Source organism: Lepus europaeus, chromosome 2, assembly GCF_033115175.1.
Source record: "Lepus europaeus isolate LE1 chromosome 2, mLepTim1.pri, whole genome shotgun sequence".
Taxonomy (NCBI): Eukaryota; Metazoa; Chordata; class Mammalia; order Lagomorpha; family Leporidae; genus Lepus; species Lepus europaeus.
The window spans coordinates 72,417,724-72,438,025 of record NC_084828.1 but is presented as its reverse complement, the minus strand read 5'-3'; the positions used below and the strand labels follow the sequence as shown (position 1 = coordinate 72,438,025).

At 38.8% G+C, this 20,302-nt stretch overlaps 1 protein-coding gene across 3 annotated transcripts in view; it reads left to right on the top strand.

The window, feature by feature from the left end:
* The window catches only part of LSAMP (limbic system associated membrane protein), a 669,653-nt gene that overhangs the window by 353,908 nt on the left and 295,443 nt on the right, over nucleotides 1–20,302 (top strand). For all 3 annotated transcript variants that reach the window (XM_062208501.1, XM_062208484.1, XM_062208493.1), the window contains exon 2: nucleotides 18,015–18,247. In XM_062208501.1, coding sequence (XP_062064485.1) covers nucleotides 18,015–18,247 — 233 coding nt within the window. The remainder of the gene's footprint in view (nucleotides 1–18,014; nucleotides 18,248–20,302) is intronic.

Sequence of the window (20,302 nt, the reverse complement as noted above, 5' to 3'; positions counted from 1 at the left end):
ATGGCAAATAAAAGTGCATTTGATAAGTCTGGCTTGTAAAATTCCCTCATTAGCCTTTCATCTGCCATTGAGGAGGAATGCTGCTGCTATGAGGTTTTTTTTTTTTTTTTGTGGGAGATTTTGCCATGGTCACACATTAGCACCACTCTGTAAAGAGGAAGGGTGAACAGGTTTAGTATTATGGAGTAACGGTTAATTCTATTCTCCCATGTCAGAGAAATATGTGGCAATTCACAAAGAGTCACACTAAAATAAACATGATTTTCTACAATATCATGTGCCACTATAGTATCTGATTTTCCATGTTGTTTGAAAATGGGAATTTTATAATAAAATAATATAATAAAATACGCTAATATCTGCCAAAAGTTTGTTAACCTCTTCTAATCATTTTTGCAAAAATAGACAAAGACTGGGTGAGCTGCATAGAGAAACACAAAATACACCCCTGGTTTGCTTTTGTTGTTGCCTCGTTGATTTTTTTTTCTTTACCATTGCCTTGGGCAGATTTACATCTAACAACAGGAGCCTCCAAGAAATAGACTTTACTACACAATGGAGACTGTTCGTTCACTTGTTGCTTGGGGCTAGCAGTCTGAGCTCTTTTGCATTGAAAATACATCTTTTGATCTTGCTTTATGTTGCTCTTGCCATTTTGTTAGTAAATGCTGCTAACTAGGAGAAATCAGTAAGAGACAACTGCCGAAAGGTTTTGAAATGAGGAAATTGAACTCTTTGGCCAGTGCTCATTTGAGATCTGTGGGGTCACAGAGGTTCTGTTTAGAACTCAGTGATTAGGGAAGAATTTCTATGGGCTTGCTTAGAGAAAGCTTTGTCCTCTTGGGCTCCAATTTTGCCTTCTCAAGGCAGATTTCTTAATTTGCTACCTTCAGTTACCACATTCTGTGATTCAGGTGTTATACAGAAGTACAGTGATCCCCTGGAAATTATGTTTTTGAAATTATCTTTATTGTTAGAGATATTTTTTGAGAGGCACAGAGAGATGAGACAGAGGACTTTCCATCTGCTCCTTCACTCTCCAAATGCCTGCAATAGCCAAGGCAGGGCCCGGCCAAAGCCAGGAGCTAGCAATTTAATCCAGGTCTACCACGTAGGTGACAGGAACCCAAGTACCTGCAGCCTCACAGGGTCTGTATGAACAGAAAGCTAGAGTCTGGAGCAGAGCTGGGTCTTGCTAACCCAAGCACTCTGATATGGAATGTGGGCATCTCAAATGGCATCTTCAGCCACTAGACCAAAAACCTGCCGTGAGAACTTTTTATTGTATACTCCCAAGATTCCTGTACACTCACATTATTGCTGCACTGAAACATGAGGGTACCTCAAAAAGTTCATGGGAAATGGAATTAAAGATAACTTTATTTTGCAAAATATTTTTAAAATCCTTGGATGATTTTTTCCCAAAACATGTTTTTAATGAACTTTTAGAATAGCCTTTGTGTGCATGTATTTAAAAAATATTTTTTACAAAAGGAAATATACCTTTTAATTCCTTTTACACATTTTAAGTGTCCTTGCGTGCATATGTTTATTATACATAATATGTGTTTATTAGATGTTAATGTATTTTCAATAACGGAATGGCTTATCTGATTATGGAAGCTGAGCGGTTCCATGACATCTAATCAAAAAGCTAGAGACCTAGGAGAACTCATGTTAGACTCATAGTTCCAGTCCTAATCCAAAGGCCTAAAAACTGAGAGAGCTGAAGTTCTAAATTCAGGCCCAAGACCAAATACGATAAAGGAAAAACCAATGCCCTGGCTCAAAAGCAGGCAAGGAGAGAATTTTTTCTTACTGAGCCCTTTAGTCTACTCAGGCCTACAACAGATCAGCTGGGGTCCACATGCACTGGGGAGTGCCCTCTGCTTTATTCTATCTACCAATCCAAATGTTTGTCTTATCCAGAGACATTCTCACAGATGCATCCATGATAATGTTTAATCAAATATCGGGCACCTAATAGCTCAGTCAACTTAATAAAAATTACTCCCATTCTGAATTTTGGGATGCTTAGCAATAATATTAAACTAATGTAAAATGAAACTCAACAATATTAAGGAATGAAACATAGTTTTATCTTCATGACTACAGTGCCTGCCATTGAATCAAAGACTCTACCATGTCTAAATGTCAATGGTCTCCCAGACAACAATTAGTGGAAAAATCCTGCTTGATGTACCTCTTCATCATCCCTCCTGTTTTTTTTTCTTGGTCATATATTGTCTTGAAAGACAGAAATGGTTGCTAGTACTACAGTGAAATGAAGTGGAGAAAGAAAAATTCTAAAAGTTCTATGAATCCAGGTTAACTTATTTCACTGCAGATGAGCAGTGGGAAAATTGAGGATGTCTACTCATCCCTTCCTGAACCCATAGAGATAGATTTTCTTGTCAATGGTGGTTAGTCCTCAGTATGACATCTGAGTATGAATTCAAAGTATTTCTTGAATCCTTAAGTATGAGTTGCCAAGGAAAGGAACACAAGATTACATGAGGCTTACTATGAAAGTGTACCAAACTAGATGACGGGCACTGGTGTATTTGAAACCTTTTCTGGCTTCACTCTACAGAATACTTCCAGAAATTCTTTGAATTACACATTTCTCAACACGTTTTATTTTGCTGTTCTTAAAAATTTAATTTTGCACATCGTAGAAAAGATATCATAATTTATTTCAGGCAAAGTAGAGGAAATGGTAGCAGCCAATAAAAAGAAATAAGATTCCTGATTAAGATAAGAAAGAGATGTCTTGTCACAATTTCTCCATTTTCAAAACCAATTGGAATAGTGAGCTTCTTCTTCCTTCAAGATTATATTAGGAAGGAGACACAAATGTGAGAAGAGAGGCAAGAGGTCTTGGTGCACTATACCGTGACCTCAGCCTGTTTCCAGTCATCAGTAAATCTTACCTTTCCTACCATCAAAATATCAGGGCTGAGTTCATGGAGATATGTATTATAAAACACAAAACTGTGCATGTATTTCACTTTTGCATTAGAATTATCTTTTAATTCCATGCTTTTGAAGTACTCTTGTAGTTCTTCATCCATTGAGCAATTATTGAGGTAGTTGGTCAGGCAACAGAGGTGCAAAAGGTTGAGAAGACATGGTCTTGACCCACTATTGAATTAGTGATAAAAGGCAGAGAATCACAGAGTTAAAATTCTAGCTAGGAAACAATGAGGGAAACAAGAATACTTCACAAGGAAGGGCACATCTGAAATGGATTTTGTGTAGTAAACAGGATCATGCCGAACGTGAAGGTTTTGAAAAGACATTTTAGTAAAAGCAAAAGCCAAATTGTGGCATAGCAGGTAAAGCTGCTTCCTGCAGTGCCGGCATTCCATATGGGCACCAGTTTGATTCCCAGCTGCTCTATTTCGATCCAGCTGCCTGCTAATGACCTGGAAAAAGCAAGAGAAGATGGCCCAACTGCTTGGTCTTCTGGCGTCTGGCTTCAGCCTGCCTCAGCCATGGCTGTTGCGGCCACTTGGGAAGTGAACCAGCAGATGGACGTTCTCTGTCTCTCCCTCCTTCTGTAACTGACTTTCAAATAAATAAATAAATCTTTTTTTAAAAAAATAGCAGAAACCAGATGTGAGAAGAGTGAGGTTGATACCTGAGTTAAGAATAAAATTCAAAGTAGAGTCAGAGTGTTTAATAAGACCAGGCTGGAGAGGTACATTAAGCTGATTTATTTTTTACTACGTTATTGGATTTTAATAGAAAGACCATAGGCATCTTAATAGGAGGGTTACACAGTCAACATCATGTATGTTCTGTTCACTGTGAAAGGGATGAAATAACTCTGGGTGGGAGAATAATACCAGACTGGAGCACAAGTTGGAAGGCTCTGCAGTGATGCTGAAAACAGATGAGCAAGGCACTGATGGACAGTAGAATAGTGATGATGGGAAGTAGAGGTCAATCAAAGGAACACAAATATAAAAAAATATTTGATTACATAAGTAACATGACTGAGAAGAAAAAACAACAAGATTAAGTCTATGGCTGCTAATTTAAGCTCATTGATGAATTACGGTTCCTTTCATTGAAAATGGAATTTAGAATAAGAGCAAAGTGGAAGATGATGAGTTTCAACTCGGGACATGTGAATGTGAGATGCTGTTAGTTATCTATATGGAACAACTGAGTATGCCACTGCAGATTCCAAATAGATGTAATGTGTAAAGCCAAAACAACAATAAAAACTGGCGACATGTGTAAGGAAGACTCTGGGAGGTTAGGAGGAAAGAAAAGTACAATCCTGGAAGACAAGGACCTGGAAAAGTTGAGTGGAGAAAGAGGGAGCAATTTTAAAAAGGCAGAAAAGTAAGGAGAGACAATAAAGAAATGGTGGTGGGTGGTGAAAACTTTGAAGAGACTAAATGAAACAAATACTTAGATAAGTGGTTAGGATTTGAGAATTAGTGGATAATGAACATTCTTCTAAGAGTATACTTGATAGAGCCAGACAAAGGTGATTTGGCCTTGAGGGCGAGTGGACATTATTATTTAGTCAACATAATCCCTGCCGCTGATAGGCCAGGTTCCTGAACATGTAGTGAGATTTCAACAGACTTCCTGGTGCCATGTCAAGAAGTTTTGACTCATAAACAGTGTTAATAATAAAAGAAATAGAGGAATAATTTCAAAACCTGCCTATTGATCTCCACTTAGATTGAGCTTTTCCCTTTCTCTCCCTCACTTGACAGCCATATTCTGTGAGTCACTGTGAAGGAGGATGCCTCTTCTGTAATACAACCTCAAAGTTAGGGTGGCCCAAGGGCAAAGAGGATGGCAGGTGAAATACAGATGCCCTCAGGCTAAAGAGATGATGCTTTTGAATCATAGAATTCTTCTTAGAACTCATAGCGTGACCCTCACCTTGAAGTATTTGCAACTCTACTCAAATTGGCTGTGAAATTTCAGTTAACTCACACAGTGGATGTCATAGTACAAGGAGTAATGGCCTTTGACTTCTGCTCTCTCCCAAATCCAGAGAACAGTTGCCTTCCCTCACCTCCATCACCCTACCAGGGTCAGCGCTTTATGTAGTATGGGGATTGTAGTCCCAGATACCATTCTCCGGTTGGAGTAGGCTGAGTTCATTTCAAGAGCTCTCCACGAAGGGCTTTCATTTCAACTCATCAGCTGTGGCTTTCATGCCCATACTTTCGGTAACTTCTAAAGCTTTTTTGATCATCTGGCTCCAGGCTTGTTCAAGAGAGACAGGCCTTCAGCAAAAGTGTTAGATGAGGGAAGAAAGAGTTGGGAAGAGAAAGAGGAGAAGCCACGAAAGTAGGTTGTCACACAAGGGTGAAACCCTCCTTATACCACTGTCTCTTGGCAGACAGTGTCAAGGAGAAAATAATATTTGGAGTTAGGAAATATAGGAGGTAAGGCTGGGTGGAAAGTGGGTGATGGACAAGTGAAAATGGAAGTCACAAAATCCTTGATTATAATTCTCCACATGAGCAGTGTCCTTGTGATTGATATGCACTCATCGGTGATCTATTGGCTTCTTGTCAGCTGGGGGAGGGCTCCCTGCATTCCCTTCACCTGTGATGGATCTGTTTGATAATATCTCTCTCTGCTTGCAGCTGCTCAAGTTCCCTATTTCAAACCTGTGCCCACAAAACACATTTAAAAAATAAATACTCCTGTTGCTCTTTATCTGCCTTTATTTCTTTTACTTCTACCTCTAACCATGAAGACAGATTAGACAGTGGAACCCTTCTCTTTTATTAATTAAGTTATGTTTTATTGACAGATAATATCGGCGCACATTTATGAGGCACAGTGTGGCATTTTGATTTATAGAACAGCAGTTCCCAGAGACTGGGCAGAGTAGGCAGGAGGGGTGAAGGAGGAGGATGTTTAGCTGGTACGATGTTAGAGTTAGATAGGAGAAGCACACGTGCTGGTGGTCTGTGGCACAGCAGGGTGAATATTGTTCATAAGCAATTTTTGTCAAGTGGTAGCCCTGACCAACCATCTCATATCTTATTTATTTGTGTAGTTATATACTTCCTACTTACTATGTGTTAAACTTGTTACAACATGCATGTTATGTCTATTAACTGTCACATCTTAGAAGGTATAATTTGACTTGAATGATACCTAAATACAAGTAATGTAATGATGAGTCATATTATAACATGGCTCTGCTCCAGTGGTAACATTTACATAATGCTGTACGGTTTATGATAAGACTATAAAGTAAGGGGCTGGGTTTTCAAGTGAGACTTATGGAAAACAGTCTCCTGACTTTATAGCCAGGCTGCACACATCAGACTTCTCATCCTAAGTGCATTATAATTTACTGTAAGCACTTTTCTCCCTCCTTAGTGCTGGAAAAAGATAAAGAATAAACTCGGCATGGTATAGGCCACATTTTTCCTTCTAGAACTTAGTGTGCTTTTGATATTGGTTTGGTAATGACTCAGAAGGTAACAAAATTTTCTTCAAAAAGCTGTGGAATTGCTTGTAATTGCATACGAAGTGAAGTTTTTAACTACAGATCGGAGGCAGAATCCCAGGACTAATTTTACGTGTTCAGAGGTGCAGTTTTCTCTTTTTGTGAGAGGGATTTTTCACAGAGAACACAGACTCAGGCAGAATCAAAACAAAAGCAATTTAAGGATTTCAAATTGCTGCTCAGCTTCTCCACTGTGTGGGGCGGAAAGAAGAGAATCTGTACGTGAAAGGAGAGGAAAGGGTTGTGGGTATTTGCTACTTCCATGAGGGTCTAATTGCCTCACTCCCTGAGAAGGGCGAGGAATAAGCCTAGTTCTTGTAACCTGGCTGTGCACAAAGCATAGAGTCTGCTGCATTGCTATCCAGGGGCACCCAAAATGGCCAGCAGTTCTCAACCAGTCACAAGGCACAATATAGCTGGTCTCCTCCATCCAGGCTACCCTGGAGAAAAAGCCACGTGTAGACTCTGCCTTTAATGGAACTAACTAGATCTGATTGAACATGAAGATGATTAAGATCAGGGCTACCTATGCATAGGCATCCTAGAATCCTTTGAAAGTTTGCAGAGGATGGCAATAGAGCCCCAGTTCCACTGGTGCACCATATAACCCTGCTGCACAATCCTGCTTTCAATCTTGTGGGACCTAGATATGACCAAGAGAGTAGAGGACACAAGAGAGCCCAAAACTCTACAAGAGATTTTTCCCTGGAGATGCCTATGAATAAAGAAAGGCTGGAATCAACCCAGGGCCAGCACCGTGGCTTAGTAGGCTAAGTCTCTGCCTGTAGCACCAGCATCCCGTATGGGTGCCAGTTAAAGTCCCAGATGCTTACTCTCTCTGCTTATGGCCTGGGAAAGCAGTGGAAAATGGCACAAGTCCTTAGGCCCCTGCACCCACGTGGGAGACCTGGAAGAAGCTCCTGGCTCTTGGCTATGGATTGGCCCAGCTCTGGCCGTTACAGCCATTTAGGGAGTGAACCAGCCAATGGAAGAGCTCTCTCACTCACTCTCTGTCTCTGCCTCTCTGTAACTCTGCCTTTCAAGGTTGAAAATCAGTCATTATCTTCTTACACTATAACCTGACATTCCCCATTTTCCTGTGAATAATGAAGTGGTAAAGTTATGTGTTCAGTAGTTTGGTGGCATTGGCAAATCACTTTGCAAAGAAAGGAAAAGTATCTGGGGTGATTGTGAGTTAAAGATGAAAGAACAGTTTTCTGCTTTGAATTCAGCTGTGTCACATGCTCTCTCTGTGATTTGGAGACATTTGTTTATCCTCTCTGTGCCTGTGTTTGTTCATATTGATATGGACATGAGTAAATCTACTTCAGTGAGTAATGTTTAAGTGGGGAGAGGCAGAGGCAGACAGAGAGAGAGGTCTTCATCAGCTGGTTCACTTCCCAAATGGCTGCAATGGCCAGAGCTGAGCCAAACTGATGCCAGGAGCGTGGAGCCTCTTCCAGGTCTCCCACACAGGTGCACCTTCCACTATTTTCCCAGGCACATTAGCAGGGGCTAGATCAGAAGTGGAGCAGGCGCCCATGTGGGATGCTGGCCCTGCTTTACCCACTACACCACAGCACCAGCCCCCAATAAATAAAACTTAAAAAAAAATAACACAACAAAAAAAGATTGGAATAAACCCCAGCTTCTAGAGATTGTTGGATTTAGTCCCAAAATGAAGCTAAATATCCAAGATTCAAATTATGGAACAGTATGGGAACAAAAATGTGTTAGGTCTTTCCAAAGCTCACTGGGTACTGTAAATATAATAGCCCATTTAATGGTCATGGCCATCTGGGGAGGTGATTGCATTCCTGTGTTGTAGAAGAAAACACTGAAGCTCTTCGATAGCACTAGACCCCTTAAGACCAGGCCCTGGTATGTATGCTTAAAACTAACCCATTTAAACATTACACACTGAAGTAGATTTACTCATCTCCATTTCAGTATGAACAAATGCAGGCACAGAAAGGTTAAACAAATGTCTCCAAATCACAGAGAGAGCATGTGGCACAGCTGAATTCCAAGCAGAAAACTGTTCTCTCATCTTGAAATCACAATCATCCAGATACTCTTCCTTTCTTTGAAAGTGACTTGCAAAAGCCACCGAACTAGCAATCGCAAAACTTTTCCACTTCATTATTTACAGGAATATGGAGAATGTTAGGTTATAGTGTAAGAAGATAATGATTGATTTTCAAAAGTAATGGAGACTCTTAGATTCTAAAAGATCTGTTTTCAACAACTTATAACTGTTTTTTGGATTGATCGTAACTCCAACTTTGAGATAGAAATCAGCGCTCTCCTGGTTTCAACCTCTATTTTAATCTCTTTTAGAAATTCTCTTTTCCTTTTTCCTATTTTTTCTTATGTATGTTTTCAGAGAGGATGCAATTGAAGTGACAAGAACAGGAGCCCAGCGAGTTTGTGGAGACATACTCAGCGCTTACTTTGGTGGCCCTCTCCTTCCCTTCATATGCTTCTCCCTTCTAGCATCTGCATGGAGGGGCAATTGTGCTTCTTCTTCAAGAACAAGAACTTGAAACAGCCATGCATGTATCATATAGATAAACATATGGCATTGTATACATGCCTGGACAAGGAGCTCACTCGTGATCATAAGAGACAAAAACAGGCCTAAGGGGGTGTTTCATTGTTCCAGGGTTGATGCAGGCTGTCCCAGGTTTACCATTTGCCTTTTTGAACTGTTTTGCCCTTTTAGGTGACAAATCATTCTAATAATTTGTTACCAATTACAGAGAGGGTATTTTGAGCCCAGTATATGCAAATAATTGATAAATTGGGGATTTAGAGAAATACGTGATTGATCAGAATCTGGGTAATAAGACATACAATAGGCCCTTCCTTATTTGTTGTTTCATGTGCCTCAGTTTCAGTTACCTGCAGTCAATAGTGATCAATACAATGCAATAAGACTTTCAGAGAGAGAGGGAGAGACAACATTTGTATCACTTTTATTGCACTATATTGTTACAGTTGTTAGTTATTGTCATTAGTCTCTTACTATGCCTAATTTACAAACTTTTTTGTAACTATGTATGTATAGAAACAGTAGACAGACATACAGGGTTTGATACTCTGTGGTTTCAGGTGTCCAGTGGATGTCCTGGAATGTGACCTCTGTGAATAAGGGCAAGCTACTATGTTTAGCAAGTGTTTTCACATCCAAATATATATATATATATATATATTTTTTTTTTTTAAAAGCTTGCTGAATATGGGTAAGAGAAAGCTAAATTTTTTAGAAGTGTCCTTTTTTATAATCTTTTAAAAAAATTATGTTAGGTGAACAAATTTCATGTATTTCATGTAGATAGATAGATTGATTGATTGATTGATTGATTTGGGAGCATAGAAATAATTCCCACCTCTACTTTCACCCTCCATCCTCCTTCCTTTATTATTCTTTCAATTTTTAAAATGACATACTTTCAGTTTATTTTATAACCATAAGATTAGCCCTTCATTAAGCAAAGAATTCAACAAATGGTAAGAAGAAAAAACACTGTTCCTCAACAGTAGATACAAGGATTGGAAACAATAATCAATTCTCAAAAGGTCAATTTTGCTCATAAGCATTACATTTTTTATGCTCTATTAGTTACCACAAATCAGGAAAAACATATGGTATAGATCCACCATATGACCCAGACATCCCACTCCTGGGAATTTACCTAAACAAAATGAAATCAGCACATGAAAGAATGATCTCTATCCCCATCTTTATTGCAGCTCAATTCACAATAGCAAAGGTATGGAATCAACCCAGATGCCCATCAACTGATGACAGGATAAAGAAAATGTGGTATATAGACACTATGGAATGCTACTCAGCCATAAAAAAAAAAATGAAATCCTGTCTTTTGCAAGAAAAAAATGGGTGCAACTGGAAACCATTATACTTAGTGAAATAAGCCAGACCAAAATAGTGTCCTTTTTTATAAGACTTTTCTTCTCATCTACCATACTCCACTGTGAAAAAGCATAAACATACGCCTTGTTTTATTTCTTATGCAGTGTTTCCATGTGCATCACCTCATTGATTTATGGAACTCCTCTGAAAGTAATTCTAAAGGGCTGGAGCAGGAAGTATTAGTTCTATTTTACTTAAGGAAAAATTAAGATACAGGAAAGCTGAATGGATTACCTGTGTTCCAATAGTGAATGGAGTGAACAGGCTGAAGGCCAGAAATAAAACCTGTATCCTCAGGAACTAAAAACTGTCCTGTTATGTACCCTAGTATGTACTCCATCAACAGTATACAGATTACTGAATTGCTGTGACTGATACTAGATTCACACGACACTGGTTTCTTTGAGTTTACTATCTCTGTGTTCTCCCTCTCACATGAATGTCAATTGCAGCTTCCATGTGTGCCTATACACGTGTGCATGCAGACACTTACATGTGAATATGTACAGTGGAGCACGGGTGATGGGAGATGACTTGGTCAGGTGGATGCCATCAGGGTATTAACTGGACTGAAATTTGATAGGAACCTACAAAAGGAAACCATTGTCAACAAAGATCAATGTTTGGTTCAAGGAGATCAAGGTGAGGAGAACAGACATGCACAAAAGCAAGAAAGTGAGGCCAGGAGAGCCCGAAGGGGTGCAAGCAAAAGTCAGGTCTGGAGAGGATCTACGTAGAGCTGGGAGTAAGGAGGCTAGGGATCTGTGACTTCCTGAGCTGGCAAGACCAGCAGGGGTCTGGGTGTCTACAGTAAATCCCTAGAGTTCTCCTTACTTGTCACTGAGTCTACTTTTAGAATACGGTAATAAAAATGATTGATAATCCCGTATTCCTTAGATTTGGTTTTTAAGTAACTTGGTATTTTTCTTAATGAGTTTGCATAGATCTTGGAATTTGTTACACTTCAAATGTTATAAAGCCAGACTAAGGACATCTGACTCAGACAAGCCTGGGATATTTTCATAATACTTTATTCCATCTTCTGCTTAGAAAATTTCCTGATTCCACACTTTAATGCTGAGAATATATAGCACCACTTCCCACACTAATTATCTTTCTTTCTAGAGTGAAATGATTCCATGATAGTTTTGCTGATTCACTAAAGGTTTTATTTGTAGGACTGAAGTTACAAAGCAAACAGCATTGAAATAAAGGGCTGATGCATTCTTGAATATTTCCTTCCCATCCACTGTTGCTTTTTTCCATATCTTATTTTTTAAAAAGGAAATTCACAGATGTGAAAAAATAATAAAAGTTATTTTAAAAAATATTTTCTATGAAGGAATCCTCATAATTTCCTTACAAATCAAAATGTCCTCAACTGAGTTTCCCTCCCCTATCCTACGTGTTATTGAACCATATTTAGTTAGGGGAAAATATCCCAAAATGGAAGGGTTAAATGATTTCTCCAACATTAAATTAGGAGCCAACCAAGTTATACTTTCTTCATGTACTGTCAATCCCATGCAAGATAATATCATTGCACAATTTAGATATGAAAATCAAGCAATAAAAAATGGCATGACTCATTAATTACTAACCTACAACTGAAACATCACAAGGCCTCATTTTAGTCTTTGTCATGAACTTGTCTTCAGTTCAGAAACTTCGCTGGCAGTAATTAAGTGCTTGCAAGAAGCATATGCCTAACGCTTCTTAATATTTAAGCCAAGAGACCAGATCTAACTCAGGGTTCTCCAGTCTTAGTCCTGTTGACATTCTGGAAGGAATAAGGCTAAGTTGTGGGGTACCCTGTACACTCAGGGAAATTTAGCAGCACTCCTGGGATCTACGTAGTGAGTGTCAATACCAGCAACTAACTCCTTCTCCAGTTGAGACAACCAAAAAGTGTCTCCAGAAATTGCTAGATGTCATCACGGGACACACATTGCCCTCACTTGAGAACCATTCATCTGACTGTTCTTTCTTAATTTAAGGAATTCAATTACTACCCACCAAGTTTCACTGCACCCCGATACTACAATCAAGAAGTAGGAATATATAACTGGTGAGAGGTTGAGTAAAATGTATTTATTTGTTATCAATGAATAAATGCCAGATTATCCTCTTGAGAAATAGAGGAAATTTAAATAATGCTAACTTTGGATAAATCCTAATGCTAAGTTGATATATTTTTAGCAGCCTGCAATACTTATTAAAAATGAAGAGATGTGTCTTGAATCAATTGAAGAGACTTAACACCTAGTAGATTTGTATCACTTTCACATGGATATACTGTCAGTAAATATGCATTAGGTAATCTGTTGGTACAACCTGAACCTGACGTTTCTTTTCTGCCTTCAAGTATGTTGTTAGCATAATCCCCAGTTTATACAGTCTGAGTGGAGTTGTCAATGAAACTATTTGTGTATATGCATAATGTACTTGGTACGAAGTTTGCTGAGATCCAATGCATGAAGTTTTTATGAATGCATTGATTTTTATGACAGTTTTATGGATTCAGGTGTACTGAACAAGGGAGATAAAAAATTTGTTTACTTACCTTTCCTGTTATTTATAAAAACAGATTTTTTTAAAAAGTCATAGTTTTATAGTTAAGGTAGATAACTCACCTGATGTTTGAGGGTTCATGGTTAGAGTGGGCAATGTGCTAAACATTTATTTAGTGCTTTTTACTCCATTTTATGGCTTTCCACATGGAATACAGATTATTTTGTTCTCAGATACGATCTTTCTTCCTTGTGGAAACAAGAAACACTTTTTTTTTTCTCTCCTTCACTTCCATTATAATACTGCATTCAATAATTTTTTTACATCGCCCTTTGTATCTGATAATTTTGTTTCTTAAGGAATGTTAAAATATCCATTTATTCTGTACCTATTAAATGATAATAAATTTTTGATAATGCAATAGATTTATTAAATGGGATTCAATTTATTCTACATTTCAGGAAGAATTTACTGTGTAGATCATGTTTGTGCTGCTAGAAGCAATAAGGTCTCCATAAGTAAATTACAAGAGGGCCACTGTCTTTTAATAAGTTCATGAGAAAATGGAGTGTAAATAATTGCATGTGCAGTATGGCGAGGTAAGGGAAGGAGCTGAGTGAAAGGGTGCATTAGTGGAAAGAGATTTCCTAGAGAGAGAGCACTCAGAGTTATACCACTGTGCCCTTGGTTGCCTGCTAGAAACTCCACCTAAAGGGGAACGACATTCTCTGGCCTTTTCTTCAAGGCAATGGCACCCACACTAGGGTGCAGTTCCTTCTAAATCTGGGAATTATTTGCAGCATCATGAACTTCTCAGTAAACATTCTAGTAAATCAAACAATGTGTAGCATTAATACATTTTCAAAGTACATCTCTTCACCCTTTTTTGTTAGCCAAAGCTGGTTTTGAAGATACATTTGTTGGGTGTACTCTGTTGGACTAAGTTGTCCAGTACTAAAGCAGCATTCTAGGTAGGTGATAATTCATTACTTTTATATTATAAAGGCATGGGCTGAGACTCCTCATTGACCCTGCAGCCATGCCTAAGATGTGGTTAAGTCAGCTTACTCCTAGATGCAAGCCCATGATGTTCATTGTTGAGTCAGCAAAGACTAGGAACCTAGGTCTGCATTTATACCAGGATGTCTAATTTCTGCATAGCTAACATGGCCTGTGACTACTTTATATCCTGTATGACTGGTTATTTTTATTTAATGGTATAGAATTATTCAAATTGAGACTGTTATTTAGGCTTTTACCATCTTTTCTTATGTGTACTTTCATGGTTAAATGTAGTTTCAGTCTTCAATCAAGATTTTGAAATTAAAAAATTAAATCAGCTTTGAAGTTAATTATTTCATTGTTTATATTTCATTAGGAAAGCTTTGGTCATATAGAGGGATGATTTTTCTGCTATGTAAAGTTAATACATTTACTCTGCAACTTTTGACTGCATGGAAAAAGCATGTCTGGAGAAGTGGTTTTTTTTTTTAAGATTTATTTATTTATATGAAAAGCAGAGTGACAGAGAAAGGGAGAGAAAGAGAGAGAGAGAGAGAGATCTTGCATCCACTGGTTCACTCCTCAAATGTCCACAACAGCTAGATCTGGGCCAGTCCAAAGCCAGGGACCAGGAACTCTGTTCTGTTCCCCCATATGGATGGCAGGAGTCCAAGTACTTGGGCCATCTTCTGCTGCTTTACCAGGTACATTAACAGGGAAGTGGATCAAAAGTGGAGCAGCCATGACTTAACCATTGCTCAAGTATGGGATGCCAGTGTTGCAGGTGATGGATTACGTCCTCTGTCATTATGCTGGCCTCAGTGATTTTCTTTTTAAAGACAGTGTCTTGTCCACTTGTGCTTGCTGTTTGGCTGACCGTCTGAACTAATGAAAAGTATGTTTGCTCTAAGAAGCTTTCACTGTTTATAGTAAGAGATACATTTAAAAAATTAAATAGGAATGGAGCCAAAATAAAAAGAAGACACTACATAAATTGCCATAACAAAGTTTCTATATAATATTTTGTTTTGGTAAATGTGTTTTTATAGGTCTACCAGTTTTGCTGAAATAGTCAATTACTTCTTTAGGTAAGATGGATCTGAAAGCTCTTAGACAATAATGATCTGTGTGATCTTAACTTTTCTGTAGATAAAGATTGCTAAAATGTCAAAGGAACCAAAAGATCTGCCTTAGACACTCTACCATATGCTACAGAAGTCTTCCCAATTTCTTGAGGATGGGGCATGGAATACAAGTATCTACCTGTCCAGCATGTTCGTTCACATGACAAGCATTTACCAAATGCCTATCTTATTCTACGTTAGGTTTTGGATTTTGCTGTCTTAATGTAAAATATATCATTTTTTGTTTTCAGATGAACAGATTAGAGACCATATTCTGGCCTAAAATGCACTCAGAGTGCTTCTGTAGGATGTGGCAAATCTGGTCACTGTTGTGTTGAGCTGTGCAGATGGGAGAAGTCCAAAGAGGAAGTGTGCTAGAAGATTTAGAGCACATTTACTCAGATGCAAGTCATTCCCTTTCAGTAGAAAAGAGACACTTAAGAAATCTGCATTCAACAGTTTCATGAGCAGTCTGGTACAGGACAGTAAATGTTATATTAATTCATTCATAAATGAATGTAAAGACAGAGAGATGAATGCCACAAAAGACTAGGAGGGACAAGCACTGTGGTGCAACAGTTTTAAGCCTCCACTTCGGTGCCTGCTTCTCCTATAAGAGTGCTTGTGTTGAATGCCCTACTTCCCATCCAATTTCCTGCTGATGCACCTCATAGGATGATGCCTCAAGCATTTGAGTCCTTGTCACCCACATGAGAAACAGATGGAGTTCTGGCCTCCTGGCTACTGCTTGGCCTAGCCCTAGTTGTTGATAGCTTTAGGGGAATTAACTAGCAAATGAAAAATATATCTATCGATCTACCTCCCTCCCTCTCTCCCTTCATCCCTTCCTCTGTTCCTCCCTCCCTCTCTCTCTAGCTCTCTGCCTTTCAAATGAAAACAAATAAATAGAAATTTAAAAAGAGAGCAGGACAGGGAAAGTAAAATCAAGTCTAGCCTGAAGCATCAAGTGTCTATGAGCTTAGCTCTGTGCTCCTGAGACAGGAGCTCTGAATCATCAGTCACCTGTAATTATGCCCCATAAGAACTCCATGGCGGTGAAGCATACACTGGAAAGTGGTGATACTGACTGATTCCCGTATCTGGCTGTGTTTATGAAAATGAACAGGTTGAGAGGAAAATTAAGATCCATGTAGCTTGGCACCTAAATTGTTAGGTCAAATTCCCACTATAAAATACACAACTCACCTGAACATAATGATATAAGGAAACTTTGTGCCATAAATGAGACATTTGTGCCATAGATGAGACACTGGGGAGATTGTAGGGCTTGGGATGGGGCATAGAATATAGGTAACCAGCTGTCCAGCGTGTGTTAGTTCATATGACATTTACCAAATGCCTACAACATCCACAGCTGTTCTCCTTCCTAGGAGACATGGAAATTGGCTCTATATCCCTGTATGAGTGACTATGGGTTAAACTCCAACCTCTTGTTCGTGCATGGATGTGGAATCTGTGCCTGATTTTGACCTGAGAGAAAGCCTGGATTTGACATGGTATAGAAAATGCAGGGGAGGAGCCAATGTTGTTGTGTAATGTGTAAAGCACCACCTGTAACATTGCATTCCATAAGAGCCCGGGTTCAAATCCCAGCTGCTCCTCTTCCAATCCAGCTCTGTGCTAATGGCCTGGGAAAGGAGCAGCAAACGGCCCAAGTGCTTGGGCCTCTGCCTCCCACCATGGGAGACCCAGAAGAAGCTCCTGGCTTAGCCCTGGTCATTGTGACCATTTGGGGAGTAAACCAGTGGATGGAAGACCTCTCTCTCTCAATCTCTGTTTCTCTCTTTCTCTCTCTCTCTCTAATTCAGCCTTTCAAGTAAATAAAATGAATCTTTAAAAAAAAAGGAAAGTGCAAGGGAATGCAATGTTTCACTTGTTCTGCCAACATTCTCTTGACTCCCTCTGTCCACCCCTTCATGCCCCTGAGTGTTGAGCAGCTGGCTCTGCAGCTGTGAACAGAGTCTGGGACAATCTTCCTGTGAGGTAGACATAAATCTTGCTGAAGGAATATAAGAGGTTTTTTTTTTTTTTTTTCCCTTGCATTTTCCATTGCAAATTTTTTACTTAAATTGAGAGAGGAAACATTTAACATGTATCATTCACTTCTTCTCCACTACTCCATGTTCTTTTCCCTTCTCATTCACATTTCTGAAATAGGCCCTTCAAAGTTTCTAAAGGAAGTAGTCATTCATATCAACATTTGTCCTTTACCTTCCTGGGCATATGAGCTATGCAATTGGTTCCTTCATCTCCGGTAAAAATTGTTCTTCTTCAGTGTGAGCAGAAATGCTAGGAGCCAGCTGTCTTGCCCCCAGACAATCTGCTGCCCTCAGCAGCTGAACTCAGACTTACACCAGATGATGTTTGCTTTGATTTCCTTGACACAACACCCATCCATTTACCCCTGGATCTGCTCACACACTGCAATCCAAACATGAAAGGGTCAGCAGCAAACTTGTAATCTAGTGTAATTCCTGCAGCGGTGAAATATAACCTGAATCTACCATCATACCAGACTATAGGCAATACTTAAGAGAGAATAAGATGGAGTGGAAGTGCCCCATCAATTTTCTAATTTTCAAAATCACTCAAACAGATGGAGTTTTGTGCAAATGGCCTTTTCCAAAACAAGAAGATATTCCAGTGGAAACTCAATATTCACTTAACTTTATTTGCCTGCATTACTCATACTCAGATTGTTCATTGCTGAATTGAGTCTAATATAGTGAATGGCATTCATCTTTTGGATAGTAATTTATATCATAATGAAAATACTTAGAACTCAAATACATGACATGACAATAATTTGTGCTGCATATATTTTCCTTGATTGGTCTTGTTGAATCCAATCTTGTGGAGAATGAAAGCATACAACTGTGGTTAAGGTGCTAACACTACTAATCTGCCCTGCCAGGTGTGTTGTAGAAGACAAGAACTCCAAGGTGGCCTGGTTGAACCGCTCTGGCATCATTTTCGCTGGACATGACAAGTGGTCTCTGGATCCCCGGGTTGAGCTAGAGAAACGCCATTCGCTGGAATACAGCCTCCGAATCCAGAAGGTGGATGTCTATGATGAAGGTTCCTATACTTGCTCCGTTCAGACACAGCATGAGCCCAAGACCTCCCAAGTTTACTTGATTGTGCAAGGTAAGAAGACGGTGGGAAGGCTGGGGGATAGGAGAGGTGGGAGGCAGAGACTAATCACAACATGCCAAAAGTTTGTGAAGTCTTTTTCTGGAAAAAGAAAATACCTTTCAAATACATTGCTGTACTTAAGTATCTATTGTCTTTCTGGAAAGAGATGTAAAATGATAGGACTAAGGAGAATAGAGGGAGAGTACCCTTGTCACTGTCAGTGAGTAGCCCTGGTGGGAGTGTTGTCTGCTGTCCTTGAATGTGAAAAAAAGCAGTGAAAGACAGAGTTGGAATAAGGTAAAAACATAAAGAAGAATACACAGAATGTTTAGAATTATATGACGCCCACTGTACCACTCTATGAGGTACTAGATGCCTTGCTGAATTTAAGAAAGCTTGGTTTTATATGTCCTTGCCCTCAAAATTACCACTAATTGGTTTTCCTATGATAGCAAAAGTCTTTTGGGAAAGTAAAAATTCCCAGAGGCCCTTTTATCTTTTCAGCTGTCCAGCTTCTGTTTGGTTTGTATCTCCAGTTAATAACAAGTTACTTTTGAGGAAATCCATTGACAGGGATCTGCAAAGTCACTGGGGACAGTTTACTTCTACAAAAAGGGTTTCCAAGGGCATCCCTGAATCATGGTTGTACAGCCTGAAAACTCTAAATGGCACACACATGCCCCCAAACCATAGCTCTCTTGGGTCCCTTTCCCCATAATTGCAAAATGGAAGCAAAGCTGATCAACTGCACAGTTTTATTACAAGTGAATTTAAACCACCAGCAGTTTCAATCTGTATATCAGGAAAGATCTAAGTATGAACAAATATTAGGTTTGTGTTCATGTATCCTTGATTTACAATTTTATGTAAATTTAATGCAAATTAGGCATGGCCCTAGGGCTCCTATCAAGATTCCAATGCAGTCAGTGGTGTGGCAAAGTTTGACTGTAGCTTCTATTAATGTGTTATAGAATTTATTATTGCAGCATTTAAATTACTGCTCTCCCAACTACTCTGATTAATAGATTGAAACTGGAATAAAATACATCAGAGACTGTCTGGTGCAAGGGTGGTTTAGTCATGTGACCTCTATCTAGGTCCATTTGCAATGGCTGACAGCTTCATTTTATTAATTGAAAAAGGCATGTCTACTGGATTGTGAAGTTCGATCATAGTCAAAGCACAGGATGCTTTCCTTGTAATTGAGTAGAGCACTTGAGCTCTATAAAAGGAGACAGCACAATGTGGCTCTCAGGCAGCTCATTTAAATGTGTAAATACAACTATAGATATGTAAATATGTCAATGGATTAGTTCACGGGTTCCCTCAAAAGCACAAGTATAAACAGTCAGAAACACACATTTCAAAACAAAAAGTAGAAGTTCTACCTGATTCAATGGCAGAGGGAGGGGAGATAGTTTAGCTAATGCACCTTAGGACATTTTTTCTAATGACCACTTATTAAAATCATCTCATGATTTTTCTGCTTAAACTTTTCATATAGCATATTTTATTCATGTATTTATTTATAATGGCTTATGCTTGAAAAAAATCCTGTTTGATTATACCGTGAGCTTTCTACACAATTTAAATACTTTTATAACTTTTAATATTATTGGAAATCCCCAGAAAACCACATTGGAAATTTTCCACTGTTTTATACTAAATAAAATTGGACAATCTGATCATTCCAATCCTTGGTTGCTGTATGGATGAGGACACAAAAGTTTATTATGATTCAAGTACTTGCTGAAAGTCACATACATTTCAGGGAACAGTTGACCGTAAAGCATAATTGGAATCAACTCTGAACAGCACTTTCCACTGGAGTGGATGCTTCTAATACTACCTTAGGACTAATTTAGGAACTTCTATTTAAGTCTGAGCTATTGGCACCAGATATCCCAAAATTCTTACATTTTTTGTTATTTTTTTTGTGTACTTTTAAGCCACTAACATGACCATTCCAAGAAAAATTAGAACCAGAGCTAGATTAAATCATAACGTATGTGCCTTCAGGCCATAGCAGTACAAGAGAAATTAAATTTAACTTAATATTCTGGGATG